At 56.5% G+C, this 13516-nt stretch overlaps 7 protein-coding genes across 7 annotated transcripts; 2 read left to right on the forward strand and 5 right to left on the reverse strand.

Annotated features, from left to right (window-relative positions):
* Window positions 1-98: 98 nt before the first annotated feature.
* F5Z01DRAFT_629845 (uncharacterized protein) lies at window positions 99-1502 on the reverse strand (the record flags this gene model as incomplete). The annotated part of the gene is made up of 1 exon (XM_046261688.1): window positions 99-1502. One exon carries the CDS (start codon window positions 1500-1502, stop codon window positions 99-101), a length of 1404 nt encoding a protein of 467 aa, XP_046114203.1.
* Window positions 1503-3098: 1596 nt separating this feature from the next.
* F5Z01DRAFT_629921 (oligomeric golgi complex component, COG2-domain-containing protein) lies at window positions 3099-4007 on the forward strand (the record flags this gene model as incomplete). The annotated part of the gene is made up of 1 exon (XM_046261692.1): window positions 3099-4007. One exon carries the CDS (start codon window positions 3099-3101, stop codon window positions 4005-4007), a length of 909 nt encoding a protein of 302 aa, XP_046114204.1.
* A 132-nt stretch (window positions 4008-4139) lies between these two features.
* On the reverse strand, window positions 4140-5103 carry F5Z01DRAFT_629830 (ribosomal protein L1-like protein; the record flags this gene model as incomplete). The annotated part of the gene is made up of 2 exons (XM_046261687.1): window positions 4140-4803; window positions 4856-5103. 2 exons carry the CDS (start codon window positions 5101-5103, stop codon window positions 4140-4142), a joined length of 912 nt encoding a protein of 303 aa, XP_046114205.1.
* Window positions 5104-5277: 174 nt separating this feature from the next.
* On the reverse strand, window positions 5278-7893 carry F5Z01DRAFT_380768 (putative alpha-xylosidase). Its single transcript, XM_046259413.1, has one exon. It carries the CDS (start codon window positions 7730-7732, stop codon window positions 5321-5323), a length of 2412 nt encoding a protein of 803 aa, XP_046114206.1. The 5' UTR covers window positions 7733-7893; the 3' UTR covers window positions 5278-5320.
* F5Z01DRAFT_380771 (glycoside hydrolase) lies at window positions 7894-9676 on the reverse strand. Its single transcript, XM_046259414.1, has 4 exons — window positions 9442-9676; window positions 8823-9387; window positions 8645-8772; window positions 7894-8588 (listed from the first exon to the last, which is right to left on the reverse strand). Exons 1-4 carry the CDS (start codon window positions 9529-9531, stop codon window positions 8055-8057), a joined length of 1317 nt encoding a protein of 438 aa, XP_046114207.1. The 5' UTR covers window positions 9532-9676; the 3' UTR covers window positions 7894-8054.
* A 651-nt stretch (window positions 9677-10327) lies between these two features.
* On the reverse strand, window positions 10328-11205 carry F5Z01DRAFT_380850 (uncharacterized protein). Its single transcript, XM_046259416.1, has 3 exons — window positions 10856-11205; window positions 10603-10805; window positions 10328-10547 (listed from the first exon to the last, which is right to left on the reverse strand). The coding sequence occupies exons 1-3, from the start codon at window positions 11075-11077 to the stop codon at window positions 10433-10435; spliced, it is 540 nt and encodes a 179-aa protein (XP_046114208.1). The 5' UTR covers window positions 11078-11205; the 3' UTR covers window positions 10328-10432.
* Window positions 11206-11934: 729 nt separating this feature from the next.
* Window positions 11935-13421, forward strand: F5Z01DRAFT_666747 (dihydroorotase). The gene is made up of 6 exons (XM_046264252.1): window positions 11935-12127; window positions 12182-12283; window positions 12336-12414; window positions 12476-12739; window positions 12796-12940; window positions 12993-13421. The coding sequence occupies exons 1-6, from the start codon at window positions 11993-11995 to the stop codon at window positions 13336-13338; spliced, it is 1071 nt and encodes a 356-aa protein (XP_046114209.1). The 5' UTR covers window positions 11935-11992; the 3' UTR covers window positions 13339-13421.
* The last annotated feature ends 95 nt before the right edge of the window (window positions 13422-13516 follow it).

Below are 13516 nucleotides of genomic sequence, written 5' to 3' on the forward strand. Positions count from 1 at the left end.
ACAACGCCTTGCCAGGGAGCGGACGATTTGTCCTAGTTCCAACCCTCTTATCAAACATCAACCGGACGCCAGTCATGGAAGCCACCTCTCTTTTGTTCTCAGCGTGCGCTGCCAAATCGCACATCAAAATCCTTGAGCACGCTCATGATGCTAGCAGCCTCAACCTCCATGGGAATCATCCTCTTCGGTCCCAGGGAATCACCAGCTGGAGTCGCCCTCAGCTTCGGTAGCCATGACCCAATATCGTCCGACGCCCTGTCAAAGTTTCGATGACTCGACAAGGTCTGATATGCCTCGGCACATGTCAAACCTAGGCTCGGCAGGGAGGGCAAGGTGATTTTCTCAGGTTCAGGAGCCTTCGACTTGCAGCAGCCACCGCCAGCGCCCTTACCGCCGCAGCAACCCCCACCGCCACCACCTTCTTTGCCAAGCTTGGAGGCCATGAGTCGGCAGAAGAGACCAGACTTGGGATCAGACTGGCACTGCGCGCATGTGCCAGGGCCATTGGGCCCACAGCCACGCGAGCTGTTGCGCGCAGGCGCTGCACGAGACGCGGGTGCTCTGCGGGGCAGCTTGACGGCTCCGTCAGAGGTGATCTCCATGGCCATGCCCATGTTCGAATCGGCTTCAGACGGTGGAGGAGTCTGGGTTTGGGATATAATGGGGGGAAGCACGTCGACAGTTGGCGTCATGACCGGCGTCGCCATGGCAGCGTCAGCACAAACGCAGTATGTACCATCCTTGCAGAAACCACAATCATCTTTGAAGGAAGAGTCTCCGGACGGGGGCTGCTGCATCTCTTGATGCTCTGGAAGAACACCAGCTCGCTGACGCTTGCCGTTCGAAATGCTCCCCGACGGCGACACCGGTCGCTTCAGCTCTCCCTGGGAGAACGCATTGCTAACTGTTGCCAAAGCTTCCGTGACGCAGGCACACGAGCCTGGTGCGCAATTGCCGCAAGTCAGAGCAGGGTTCGAGACATCATCGGTCTCGAGAGTCGGCACAATGTGCGGTAGGCTATCATGGCGAACTGTGTGTTGTTGAGAGGAAAAGCTACGCCTGGTGAGATGCGACGAGTGCGTAGTCGAGTACATGTCGTTCTGCTGTGGTCGTTGTCGTAAGCCTTCAGCTTCGGTTTCTGCGCGGATGCGCTCTTTACGCTCCTTCTCCAGCATGGTTTCCAGCAGCACGCATCGCGAGCTGTGAGACTGCACTTCCATCTCCAGTTCTCTGATCCTTGCTTTGGCCTCGTCATTCTCCTTGTCATGTTCTTCCTTTTGTTGCTGCAGTAATTCCTCGAGCTCGCCGACACGGGCGGCACGACGCTCGCGAAACGCTCGCTGGGCGGCGCGATTTTGTGCCTTGCGCTTGGTTGGGGGTGTATCTGTTGCTGGCTTGCGACCGGGCTTTGGCCGAGGAGGTATGACCCATTCGCGGGATGTCATCGACACCCGAGGGGCCGTGGCATCCACGTTGGGATGGGGGCTGATGACCTGCGACATGGTCAACGCATCGATGGGCGGTAGCGTCAGGCTGTGCGGTAATGGTAGAGGTCCCGCTAAAGGATGAGTGTGGGAGCGAGCCGTTGGCAGAGGTTGGTGATGCCGATGCCACTCGTGTGAGTCTCGTCCTGAATGGTGGTGCTGGTAGTGGTGATGTTGTGGTGACCGGTACTGATGCGGGGCGCTGTCGCTGAGCTCGGGCGAAGAAGCTGCAGAGGACGAGAAAGAAGACGACCGAGACGGGGCAGAGGGACGGGCGGTTCGATCGAGATAAATGGCTACGCGGTCGTGGAGGGGAGGTGTCGAGGAGGAGAAGGCTGTTGGGCCAGAACTCGGAGCCACCATTGTGGGGGTTTCGACGCCGTGATTCGACGTTTGCGCGGCCGCGGTCGGAGTGCGTCGTGGATCCTCCGGCTAGCCGGTACTGTGCGGTACCTTGGGAACAGCAATAGCGAAACGACGCGATCTAGCATATGAACACGGGGCGAAAGCGATCGATGAAAAAGTCAAATAGGTTGACGAGTATGTCGGAATGAAGTTCATCACGGATTACAAGCCTGGACTGGCGTTGAGTGGCCCTATCGCTATGCTGTTTTTGAGCAGATTTGAGCTGGATACTGTCCAATACCTGCGCCCCGCGACCGTTAACGTTCTCATCCCGCTGTGCCCCTCAAGAACCCTGGAAGATCTTAGGAGAGATATTGTGAGAATGCTTCGCTGAAAGAATTGTCACAGTGCTATTTCAGCACCGGGGGCAGTGCGTCTTTTTCTGAGCGTGGTGGGAAGTCCGAACTGAGCCGAGATCACCTGTTTCCTCCCAGCCGATTGAATGGGTGATGCGCCATGTGGGTCTGATCAGATTGATAAGATGTGATTGATAAAAATTCTGCATCTCGGCCACCCAACCCTAACTCCAGCCAAGCGCAAGCGGTGTATCCTCCTCCACACCACATCCTTATCAATCAGCTGTCTCATACTACTGTAGCTGTTTCCCAGGTGAGCCATGGGTAGTATCAAGTGAAACTCGCGGAATACAAGACAATCACACTACTGAGTGATGCGCGAGCAAAAGAAATTTAGGTACCTTACGTACGGATACTACGTACATTGTGAGAAAATACCGTGTCTGCTCAGCCGCTACCCATGATCTTATTACGTGCTTTACTGCAAACTACCCCGCGCAGCAAGCTTCCGAGACAAACTAGAGACGCTCGTCGACGCTGATGGCGCCACGCCATGCCAGTTACGCTGTGTCCACCGGGCCTTAGACTTTGTATCGGACGACTCAGGTACCAACAGAGTCAAGCAAGAACCGCCGATATCGCAGCCGCACAAAATGATCTGATCAAAGGCGTTGGCGAACCGACTGATTGGTTAGAAGATCATCTTGAACCGCGGCTTCAAATGACATGTTTCATGCTTGTTGAATGCCCTCGTCCTTAGGCACGTTGCCAGAAACCTCATATGCTAGTAGCGGGGTAGCACTGTAAAGGAGCGTATCCCGGCAGGGGTCCGCAACTCACTGCCAATGCAAGGGACCAGCAACCACAGCTCGAATCCTCTTCGTCAGAATCCTCGCACTATCGTATCTTGACGATGGCGAACCTGGCCGCGCCGATACCCTCACGGAATGCTTCCTTCAAGCTAGCCCCCTCGAACAACACATCTACCGCCCCCTCCACAGCGTCCTCGTCCGAGGACGACGACAATGACATCCCGCTACCGTTCCCCGAAGCGCTCCCGCGATCCGACTTCCTGCGACCAGATTTCGAGCCTGCGGCATATCTGTCCGCGCTACCGCATCGTCATCAAACGCTAGAAGATCTTCGTGGAGACCTGCGTGAGCGAAGCACATCCATCAGCGCAGAGCTCCTGGAGCTCGTCAATTCCAACTACACCGCGTTCCTATCACTGGGCACCGAGCTTAAAGGCGGCGATGACAAGGTGGAAGATGTCAAGATGGCGCTGATGGGATTCCGAAGAGCTGTCGAGGATGTGCGGGGCAAGGTCACGGTCAAACGCGAAGAGACAGCCAAGCTGAGCAACGAACTTGGTGACGTGAGGAGCGCGGTGGAGCAGGGGCGGAAGATGCTGGAACTGTCTGACCGGCTGTCATCGCTGGAAGAGAGGCTGGCGTTGACAAGTCTCCCGGCAGGCGAGAGCGCGTCTGGGTGGGCCGACGACGACGACACCAGCGAAGACGACGACGTCGAAGCAGAGGATGGCTTGGTGGGAAGTTCGCCGACGAAGCTATCCATCTCAGCGCGAGAATGCCAACGAATCTCAACCCTCATGGATAGCATGGATCGAGAGCACCCGTTCATCATGAAACAAGAGGAGCGGCTGGAAAGGTGTCGCAACACGCTGCTGCTCGATTTAGGAACTGCATTGAAAGAGGCAAAGGCCGCAGGGGTCAAGGGCCATGGGCGGTTGATGCAATATCTGGCAATATACCGAACGATTGACGCCTCAGACGAAGCCGTCAAGGTGTTACAAAAGAAGTAAAGGGCGAAACCCCCAGACATAAACAATCAATGATACCCAACAGAGGACAACCACCTCTTCTAATGCTTGATGCTATTGTGACAGAAATGGTACATTATACAAACTGAGCCTCCCCAAGTTCATATCTTAACCTTACATGGGCCCGGACAGCTGCTGCGGCGTGATCTCCTCCGTCAAGTTCCTGAACTTGCCGTTCAAGCTGATGCCCGGCCCGTTGGTCGTGCTCAGAATGACCTCGTGCACCTCCTTGGGGTTCTCCTCGGAGATCTCCGCGCACTGCGCCCTCAGCTTCTTCATGACCGCCTCAATGTTCGCCTTGAGCTGCTCGGGCGAGTGTGCCAGCTGGCCAATCGCCATCCGGACGGCCCCCTCGCGCTCCCTGTAGTCCGAGGAGCCGGCGCTGTCACGGATGGCCTTGGCGACGTCCTTGACGACGGTCTTCATCCGGGCGCTGGGCATCAGCCCCTTGGGCCCCAGGATCTTGCCCAGCTGCGCCTTCTGCAGCTTCTTCTCGCTCAGCTCGTGGCAGATGAGGCGGTCGAACGTAATGTTGCCGTCGCGGATCGCCTGAAAGAGGGTCTCCTCGCCGACGAGCTTGGCGCCGGCCGCGACGGCGGCGTTGGCAATGTCGCTGCCCTCGGGGCAGACGACGGCAATCTGCCAGTCACTCTGCACCGGGTTCGGGAGGCGGATCGAGGATTTGATGACGGGACCGTTGCGGGCCGTCTTGAGGTGGACGTGCATCTCGTATTTGACGGCGCCAGGAGGCTTGCCGACCTCATAGGCGCGGAGGATCCTGTCATGCCCGTTAGTCCTCCTGTTCCCCATGGCCTTGGTCTCCCACATACCTCAATGCCTCGCATAGTGTGAACTGGGGAAAGTCCGCCTTGTCGAGTTTGTGCCTCTTGAAATCCTTTGACAGCGGTTTCGCCTTTTTCACCTGCTTCTTGCGCCCGATTTTGACAACAGACGCGTGACGGGTCTGCACGAGTGACGGTGCCAGAAACCGGGGGATAGTCGAGGATATCGATGGTCGAACAGTCGGCGCAAGAGACAGCTTGGCCACGGAGGCCATGCACCGGTCGATCGGAGCCATGGTGGGATGGCAGGGCGAGGTTGTGTTGCGGCAGACGTATCGCTGTCGCTTCCAAGTTCGAGACGGGGCGCAAATTGCGAGCGTGCCTGGGATTCGAGGCGCGCAGGGGAAAATCTCTTATCGATAAGAGGTACGACGACCATCTTCACCTCAATGAACGAAGACAAGTGAGTGGTGTATAGAACGCGCTCATATTGTATTCATATCTAATTAACATCTACAAAGTGCGACTGTCCGCTGTCAGCAACTCGATCATGGGACCAGTCACCTCCTTCTCCAGCCCCAGGCTCGTCAGCTCAGCGACCTTGACAGCAGCCGAGTGAGAACCGCTGCAGACATCAAAGATCCTGTCCTTGGCAGCAAAGTCGATCTGATACCCCATGACGAGCTCCTCGATTCGCTTGGAGTGATCCACGATGCCCATCTGCGGGTTCGGGCCAATCGTCACCGACACCGTCGCGTCGCCCCCGGCCGAGTTGGGCACCTGGACAATCAGCGACGGCACGCTCGACGTGTCGACGCTGAACTCGGCACCCTCCACCTTGGCACCGCCCCTCTCCACGGCGATGGACTCGGGGGCCACTCTCACGCCTAGGAAGCGAAAGGTCCAGCTCTTGTCGGAGCTCGTGACGTCGACGCGGCCAGCGTCTTGCTTGTACTCAACGAGAGTGCGGCGAGACCTCTGTGGCGGCTCCAGCTTCACATCCAAGTTGTCGTCGGCCGGGTCCTCGTAGAGGTGGAAGAAGCCATCTTTGCCGACTACGACGATGACCTCCAGCACGGACGGATTGCGGCAGCCATTCTCGGGCGACTGCTCCGCATCCAGAGCGAGGACGGATCCCTCAGCAGCGAGCACGGGGATGCTGTCCAGGGGACGATACATCCTGATCTGTCTATCGCCGTCGTACACCAGCCCCTTGAAAATGTCTACATAGCGTCCGGGAGGCACCCAAACGTCAACGCCAGCCTGCTTCGTCGTCTTGTTTCGAGGATGCACGATTGGCGCAACGAGCAGCTCTGAGCCAAAGAAGTACTCATTCGGCTTTTGATAGGCTTCCTCGCGAGACGGGTACCCCCAATACAGAGGCTGGACCAGAGGCTCGTCGTTGGCCGCCGCGTTCTTGTTCATGCTGTGGAGATACGGCACCAATCGATGACGGAAGCGCATGACTTCGCACATGGTCATTTCGTGCTCCGCTTGGTAGTTCCATGGCTCCTTGGAAGCCCAGCGACTCTGTGTGGAGTGCAGCCTCATGAGAGGCGAGAACACACCCAGCTGCACCCATCGCGTCTCGAGCTCGTCATCGCGGTAGCCACCCATGTGGCCGCCAATGTCGTGGCTCCACCAGCCATAGCCAATGTTGGATGCCGTGGCCGTGAACTCGGGCTGGAACTGGAGTGACTCCCATGTGACGATGGAGTCCCCCGAGAAGCCTACCGGGTACCGATGGCTGCCGGGTCCGCCGTAGCGTGAGAAGATGATGGGGCGGGTATCCGGACGGGCGTACTTGTTGTCCAGGAAGTGGAAGTGATTAAGCAGCCACAAGGGGTCGAGGCCTGGGATGCGCGAGTAAGGGCCCTGTTGCCAGTCGATCCACCAAAAATCGCAGCCTTGCTCCTCGACCCGTCTGTGCAGCACATTCAGATAAGCGTCCATGAACTTCTCGGACGCGGGGTCGAAGAGAATAGGCGCCTTGTCAGACGTGTCGTGGCCCACGGCTGCCGCGAACTCCTCGTACAAGTCTTCGTGGGAGTGGACGCCAGCATGAGGATGGTCGTTGAGGGTGATCCTTAGCCGTCTCCTGTGCAGAGCCTCGCAAAAGCCCTCGGGGTCTGGAAACAGGTCCTTGTTCCAGGAGTAGCCTGTCCATCCGGCGTGAGGCACATGGTCTCCAGCGACCTGGTGCCAGTCCATGTCGATGACTGCGACGGACAAGGGAACGTTATGTATGCCAAAGTCGTCCATCAGCGCGAGATACTCTTGTGCCGTGTACGCATAGTATCGACTCCACCAGTTGCCCAGGGCCCATCGCGGCAACAGTGGCTGGTGGCCGGAGATGGCATAGAATGACTTCATGGCGCCTCTGTAATCGTGGTCGTAGATAAAGAGGTAGCCGTCCACGCGGTCGCCTTCTTTGCGGGGGCCGGCAAAGCCGTTCTTCTCAAACAGCATCGACTCACTGTCGTCAATGGCGCAGTGGCCGTCCCTCGAGAGGATGCCCTTGCCCATGTCGCAGCGTCCATTGACGCCATCGAGCGTCCTCGCGGTGCCGCCCAGGTTCTTGTCTGTCTCTTCGCCAAAGCGCCAGTCCGCGCCCCAGAGCGTCGTCTTGCCATTGAAGCTGACGGTCAAGCCGTGAGTGCTGAAGCGTTTCTTGTCATAGCTCAGGTGATATTTACTTGTGATGATCTCGAGCCGGTCATCCTTGTCGACGACTCTATGCTCTGGCGTGGGTGTGAACCGTCGATTGATGGCAAATGTCGAGGGTCGATCCTCAAAGACACCATCATGGGCCCATTCATACCGAAGCACAGACTCGTTGATGAGTGTGAAACGATACGTCTCGCCCTTGACGATAGCTGCGTCATCAGCGACGGGATCTGTCGGGAAATTATACTTTTCCATCATAACGACGATCCGGGTCTATTATTGTGTGGTGTATCGCACTCAGTCTGCCAACTGGCTGGGCTTCCCAATTTATATGCAGGCCAACATGGTGGCGTCACCTTCAGCAGGACGTCCTTGGAGACACGATTACTTATGTACGTACATTCCGCGCCCATTTCCCTGCTACGGCCAGACCTGGCTGGCGTTTGTGCAGGTTTCACGGGACACTAATCAATTAGCTCCTTACGTCGGTCCGGCACGAGTGAGGGGGCTTCGCCGGCCACCCGCGTCCTCTCCACAGTTCACAGTCCATCCAAGCAGTAACACGGACTCCAGTCTCGAGTTACTCCAGCCCGGCCACCTGGAAGTTGTAGAAGCAGTGCTCGCTTCCATCAGTCACCTTCTTCGCGCCCTTGGCGACCTTGACGACCTTGTTGCCCCTGACGACCTCGATCTTCTGCGTGCCCTGGCGGATCCCAGGAGCAGCGGCATAGTTGAGACCAGGAGACAGCTTGGTCTCCGAGATGACCTTGCCACCGCTCGAGACCCTGACCTTGAGGTCGGTCACGCCCTGGTCCACGACGAGAGCCCAGTTGACTGCGTCGACAGCCGACTTCCAGTTGCTAGGCTTTTTCCCATTGCAGCTGCCCGAGCTGAGGAACGTGCGGTACCACATGGCGCCAATCACCTCGTCGTCGCTCTGCGGGCGCATGCCGTCGGGTCCATGGCCGTGCTTGTAGGCGTTTCCGAAGGACGCGATGAGTGGCTGCCAACCAAAGTGTGGCCAGTCCTCATTGTTGCCGTACTTCTTAATGTCCTCGTCGACCTGGCTTTCAGACCAGATGTTGCCAATGTAGTGGCTCTCGCCAGCATCGTTCTCGCCATCGTTAGCTCAAGCACAGGAGATCAGGGGTCCACCAAGGCAAAACTTACCCAGGTGATGAACTCGACAAAGTCGGGGCTCAGAGTCAGCAGCTGAGCCATGCGCTGAGGCAGGTTGACCTCGCCGATGCGGTAGTTTTGTGAGCCGCAGCAAGCCTTGAACTGGAGAGGCGACAGGGCTGTTCAGGTTGTCAGTACTGGTTCCCGCGCCAGACATGTGGATACGTACGAGCCATGTACGTCTTTCCTCGTCTGTGCGCAGCGTTCAGGACCTCAGTATCGAAGCCACTGGACACGTTCTCCGGCTGGTTGCCACCCCATGGCCAGGCTGTCTCCCAGCCAAAGACGCCATCGACAGTGTTACCCCAGTCGCCTTGGAACCATGATCCGGGGTTGTTGTATCCAGGCGCATTGTCTGCGTTGGGCAGCAGGTACATCTGGTCACCAAGACTCTCCCACTTCCATTTCCTGAAGCTCGCTGCGTCGTGATCGCCGATGCTGAAGGAGCTCACCACCGGGTAATTGTCGTCGCCGGCGCGGAGGTAGGATGGGCGCCCGACATAGTCCTGCAGCAGTTTGCTGTAGGCGTCCATGTTGGACTCCTGGTAAAAGTCCACGCTGAAGAAGAGCTTGAAGTCCGTCTGGTCGGCATAGTCGAAGAGCTGCTTGATGGCGCCCGTGGCCCAGCCCGCGTTGGGAGCGCCAATGTTCAGCGCGAAGGCGTCGAAACCCAGCGCAGAGGCGTCGTCAATGTCGCGAGCGGCGTGGTCAGTGCCTTCAATAATGCCACCAACCTGCCGTCTGTTAACCGTCACATTCGATTAGCCTATGCGGCAAGGCTCTCTCACCATGTAGTGGGCGTAGAAACCGCGGGCATTGGCCGACGAAACGTAGAGTGCGCTGGCCAGCAGCGCCGAGACGGAACGGAGTGAAAGCATCTTTGCTTTGAGCAAGACGGCTGAATGAATGAATGAATGAGTGGATGAATGGAAAAGGAACCTGTGGTGCTGCACGACTTCCAACACTCAGCGTGCCGTGGAAGCTGTTGGCTTATATGCGCTTGGAACATCACTCCTCCGTAGGGAAGCGGCGAGCGAAACGCTCCGCATTCTGCTGGTCCTGACAAGCACGATCCAATCTCTTGGTACGCGCTATGGTCACAGAGCATAGATCAGACCCAGGATAAGGCCATCTGCTTGAAGATGTCATTTCTCATATGCCGCATCGTCTAGACTCTTAATTCTCCGGGCCGATTCGAATCTTCCCAGACAGGATGCGACAGGGGCTTCTCTTGAAACACACGATCCTCTTTGAGCCCGCTCGGGGCCGCTTTGCGTCTTGATACCCGTGCACTAGGCGCTATTAGGAAAGTCACAATCCTAAATTGGTGGAAGCGTGAGGCTCTGTTTGACTTGGCGGCATTTGGTGGGCGAAACGTCAAACAAATGGATTCGTGGGGCGCCATGTCGACTAGTACCAGGTTAGTAGCTTGAGCTTCGCTTAGAAGTTGAAAGGGGCTCGGCCTTCTAAGCGAGTTCCGGTCGAACCCCCAATGTCGCTGGATTGCCGCAGCCTCATGATCGTGTGAGCTGCAATAGCTTCACCATGAATCACAAGAGTGCCGTTATCAAACATGGATCATGGAACATGTGTGCTGACAGGTCGCGAATATGGTTCCAGTCGGTTATCGGCAGCTTTCATCGAAGAAAGGTGGACACGAGTCATACGACAACGCTGTAAAATTGAATCATACGCTAGATCATCACGAGGACGACAACGTGGCGTGGCAAAGTGTAATCCAGCCTGCAGAATGCGTCCAGTCTCCATAATCACACACCGTTACCGTCCTCTTCCTTTGCGCGTGTCTACGCCATTTGCTTCCACCCTGTCAAGGTGACGAGATCCTTGCACAGTCAAGGCAATGAGGAAGGGCAGTTGCGTGCCACTGCAGAGTCTGTAGATACATCTCAGTCAGCCGCGAGACGCGCCACACTCAACAGGACACGTACAAACTTAGAAACAGAAATGCCAAGGCAGTCCGTTCGCTCTTATGGTCAGTGGCAGGATAGCCCGCGGCAATGTACCACCAGGCGGCTGTAGCGAACACCGTGCTGGCCGTCGTTGCAGACGCGTACACTATGGTTCTCCTTGGTACCGCGGAATCGCTGTCGCCAAACTTCCAAACAAGGGCAAGCATTACCAGGGAAAGGTACTATTCCTGTCAGTCGGAAGACGCGCTGCTGTCCATCCGGGGTCACCTACAGTTCCCATGCATACGGCGAGCAGCCATTTTTGGGCGTGGCCGCTTTGAAGCTGTGTCAAGAAGGGCAAAGAAAATCCAAACGCCGTGAAGGCCATGGCACAGCGGAGGACCGTGAGAATCTGAATGATCCAAATCATGGGGACAGTAGTTCGGCGGTAGGCCCGAGCCAAGGGGTCATAAACTCGATGCACTACGGCTGATGGGATTGTCGAGAACTCCATGGCGGCGGTTGAAAGCGCGATATGTCGGGTTTGAGTGATTGTATAGGGGTGGTAGTAGACTGTTGCGAGATACTATAGTGGCTGTTTGTCTGAGAAGCTGTTGTGCGAGATGACGGGGTAAGGTTATGGGTCAATCTTCTTGGTCCCAGGAGAGCAAAACATGACGCTCAAGTTCAGATGCCCAGTTCTTCCAACCGCTTGGACGGTCCTGCCAGATATTGCGATTGTCTCTTGAAGTGAAGAGTGGTGCCTTCCACTCACTCCATGTGAGGTGGCCTTCGCGCGCCTTCCCCAGCGATCTGCCTACACAAACAGGTAATGCCAAGTTGGTGCATCCATGTCGTCTTGATGAGACACATTTCTCTCTCCAGACGCTTTCCATGAATGCGCTGCAGCATTTGAAGTACCACGCTGGGCTGAAGCATGCCCTCCTGTGGTGTCGACTGGGGGCGACAACAATGGCATGCAACAGCATCGGACTAGCAATGGCCAAGTAGGCTTCCCTTCTTGAGGCGCCGCATTCCAAGAAGACGTACTGTCTATGATCACAGTCTATAGGGTGGACTCTACGAGATATGCCCAAGTGTGTCGAGGCGTACTTGTCGTGGCCAGTACTGCAGCAGAGCAACTGGCTTAACTGACAGAAAGAGGGCCACGATTCGGGCAAAGAGCGCCCATTTGATCCGATCTCAGGTATAGAAGTCGGGTGTCTTGTCGCCTGTCATCTTTTTTCGCTCCTTTATACGTTGGAAAGGCCCTGGGGCAACAGCCGGGTAAAGGACCCCTCCCGAGCCCCGAAGCCGACTTGTTCCCCACTAAGAGGTCCCTCAAAATGCTTCGCCAAAGTGAACCACCTTCTACGCCGCGCATTCAAGCAAAACAACATAATTCCCCGGTATCAATTGTCCCGCCAACATGCAGCTGAAAACCACACAAAAGATTGTGCTCCCGCCGTCGGCGGACATGCACGTCCACCTGCGCCAGGGTGAGATGATGAAGCTCGTCACCCCGATGATCAGGCGTGGGGGAGTTGACACCGTCTTCGTCATGGTTCGTACTTGAAGTCACCACTAGGGACTCTCATATTGATCCAATGGAATACAGCCCAACTTGCAGCCTCCTATCCGAACGGTCGAGCGTGCTCTCGAGTACAAGTCGGAGCTCCAGGCCATCGAGCCGAACGTGAACTACCTCATGTCACTCTATGTGAGCCATCGCAACCGGCACAACCCCATGGAAGAAGGCTAACAATGATGAGTTTCATGCAGACCTTACCCCGGAAATTGTTGCCAACGCAGCCAAGGCTGGAGTCGCAGGCATCAAGGTCTACCCACAGGGTTCGTCAGATCACCCCTTCTTCATCAGCAGCCGTGCCAAGATCTGACATACATGCAAAAGGCGTCACGACCAACTCGGACGCAGGCGTCGTCTCCCTCGACGGGTTCGATGCTATTTTCGAGGCTATGCAAGAGCATGATCTAGTCCTTAACCTGCACGGCGAAGTCGTCGGCACGCCGACTGACGGGCTCACACACGAGGAGGCTTTCCTGCCCACACTCAAGTCTATCCACAATAAGTTCCCTAAACTTAGGATTGTGCTTGAGCACTGCTCGACCGCCGCTGCTGTTGAAGCTGTCAAGAGCTGTGGCCCTTCTGTTGGAGGTACGATGTGTGACATGAAAACACCCGCTCTGTGACTAACACGAGGCGATCCGTAGCTACGATCACGGCGCACCACCTCTATCTCACAGGTGACATGAGCAATGTCGATCCTCATGCCTTTTGCAAGCCTATCCCCAAGACGCCCCAGGATAGGGACGCCCTCATCAAGGCGGCAACGAGTGGCGACAGCAAGTTCTTCTTGTGAGTTGACCATGAACTTTCCAAGCTTAGCAGTGACTGACATCAGCATTAGTGGCACCGACAGCGCGCCTCATCCGCTCGCCGCCAAGAGCGCCCAAGGCAAGGCGCCTCCTGCCGGGGTCTTCACACAACCCTATGCCACGCAGCTCGTAGTACGGGCCTTTGAGGATGCTACGGAAAGGGGCATCATCGCGGAATCGGACGTGACGCAGGAGAAGCTCGAGGGGTTCTTCAGCAAGTTCGGTCGCGCGTTCTACAAGCTCGCTGATAACAGTGGGTCTAAAATCGTCTTGGAGAGGAAGGGCGAGAAGATCCCTACGAGTATCCAGGGTGAGGGTCTGGAAGTGGGTATCTCGAGGTCTGGGGATGAGGTATTCTCGCTGAGCTGGCAGGTGTAAACGAATGTGAAAACTGCGATGCCGGTCTAGGCGAAGCTTATCGTGCCTTATCGACAATTCCGTCACTGGCGACCAGTGATTGGTTCGTTTCTCAGACCCTTTGTATCCACTTAATTTTTCCAGCTGTCTACCATGTATAAGTGCTCGCCAAAGCTCACTCACTCGACTGCTTCCAGCC

Source organism: Emericellopsis atlantica, assembly GCF_019669845.1.
Source record: "Emericellopsis atlantica unplaced genomic scaffold F5Z01scaffold_39, whole genome shotgun sequence".
Classification (NCBI taxonomy): domain Eukaryota; kingdom Fungi; phylum Ascomycota; class Sordariomycetes; order Hypocreales; family Bionectriaceae; genus Emericellopsis; species Emericellopsis atlantica.

What these genes read in the sequence shown, in the direction of transcription:
- F5Z01DRAFT_666747 (XM_046264252.1), top strand. Translation starts at nt 11,993, where the DNA reads ATGCAGCTGAAAACCACACAAAAGATTGTGCTCCCGCCGTCGGCGGAC. An exon ending in TTGACACCGTCTTCGTCATG is followed by an intron (nt 12,128 to 12,181) that starts GTTCGTACTTGA and finishes AATGGAATACAG; the next exon opens with CCCAACTTGCAGCCTCCTAT. An exon ending in ACTACCTCATGTCACTCTAT is followed by an intron (nt 12,284 to 12,335) that starts GTGAGCCATCGC and finishes AACAATGATGAG; the next exon opens with TTTCATGCAGACCTTACCCC.
- F5Z01DRAFT_380850 (XM_046259416.1), bottom strand. Translation starts at nt 11,077, where the DNA reads ATGGAGTTCTCGACAATCCCATCAGCCGTAGTGCATCGAGTTTATGAC. An exon ending in TCGCCGTATGCATGGGAACT is followed by an intron (nt 10,806 to 10,855) that starts GTAGGTGACCCC and finishes TGACAGGAATAG; the next exon opens with TACCTTTCCCTGGTAATGCT. An exon ending in GCATTTCTGTTTCTAAGTTT is followed by an intron (nt 10,548 to 10,602) that starts GTACGTGTCCTG and finishes ATGTATCTACAG; the next exon opens with ACTCTGCAGTGGCACGCAAC.
- F5Z01DRAFT_380771 (XM_046259414.1), bottom strand. Translation starts at nt 9,531, where the DNA reads ATGCTTTCACTCCGTTCCGTCTCGGCGCTGCTGGCCAGCGCACTCTAC. An exon ending in AGGAAAGACGTACATGGCTC is followed by an intron (nt 8,773 to 8,822) that starts GTACGTATCCAC and finishes CAACCTGAACAG; the next exon opens with CCCTGTCGCCTCTCCAGTTC. An exon ending in TTGTCGAGTTCATCACCTGG is followed by an intron (nt 8,589 to 8,644) that starts GTAAGTTTTGCC and finishes AACGATGGCGAG; the next exon opens with AACGATGCTGGCGAGAGCCA.
- F5Z01DRAFT_380768 (XM_046259413.1), bottom strand. Translation starts at nt 7,732, where the DNA reads ATGATGGAAAAGTATAATTTCCCGACAGATCCCGTCGCTGATGACGCA.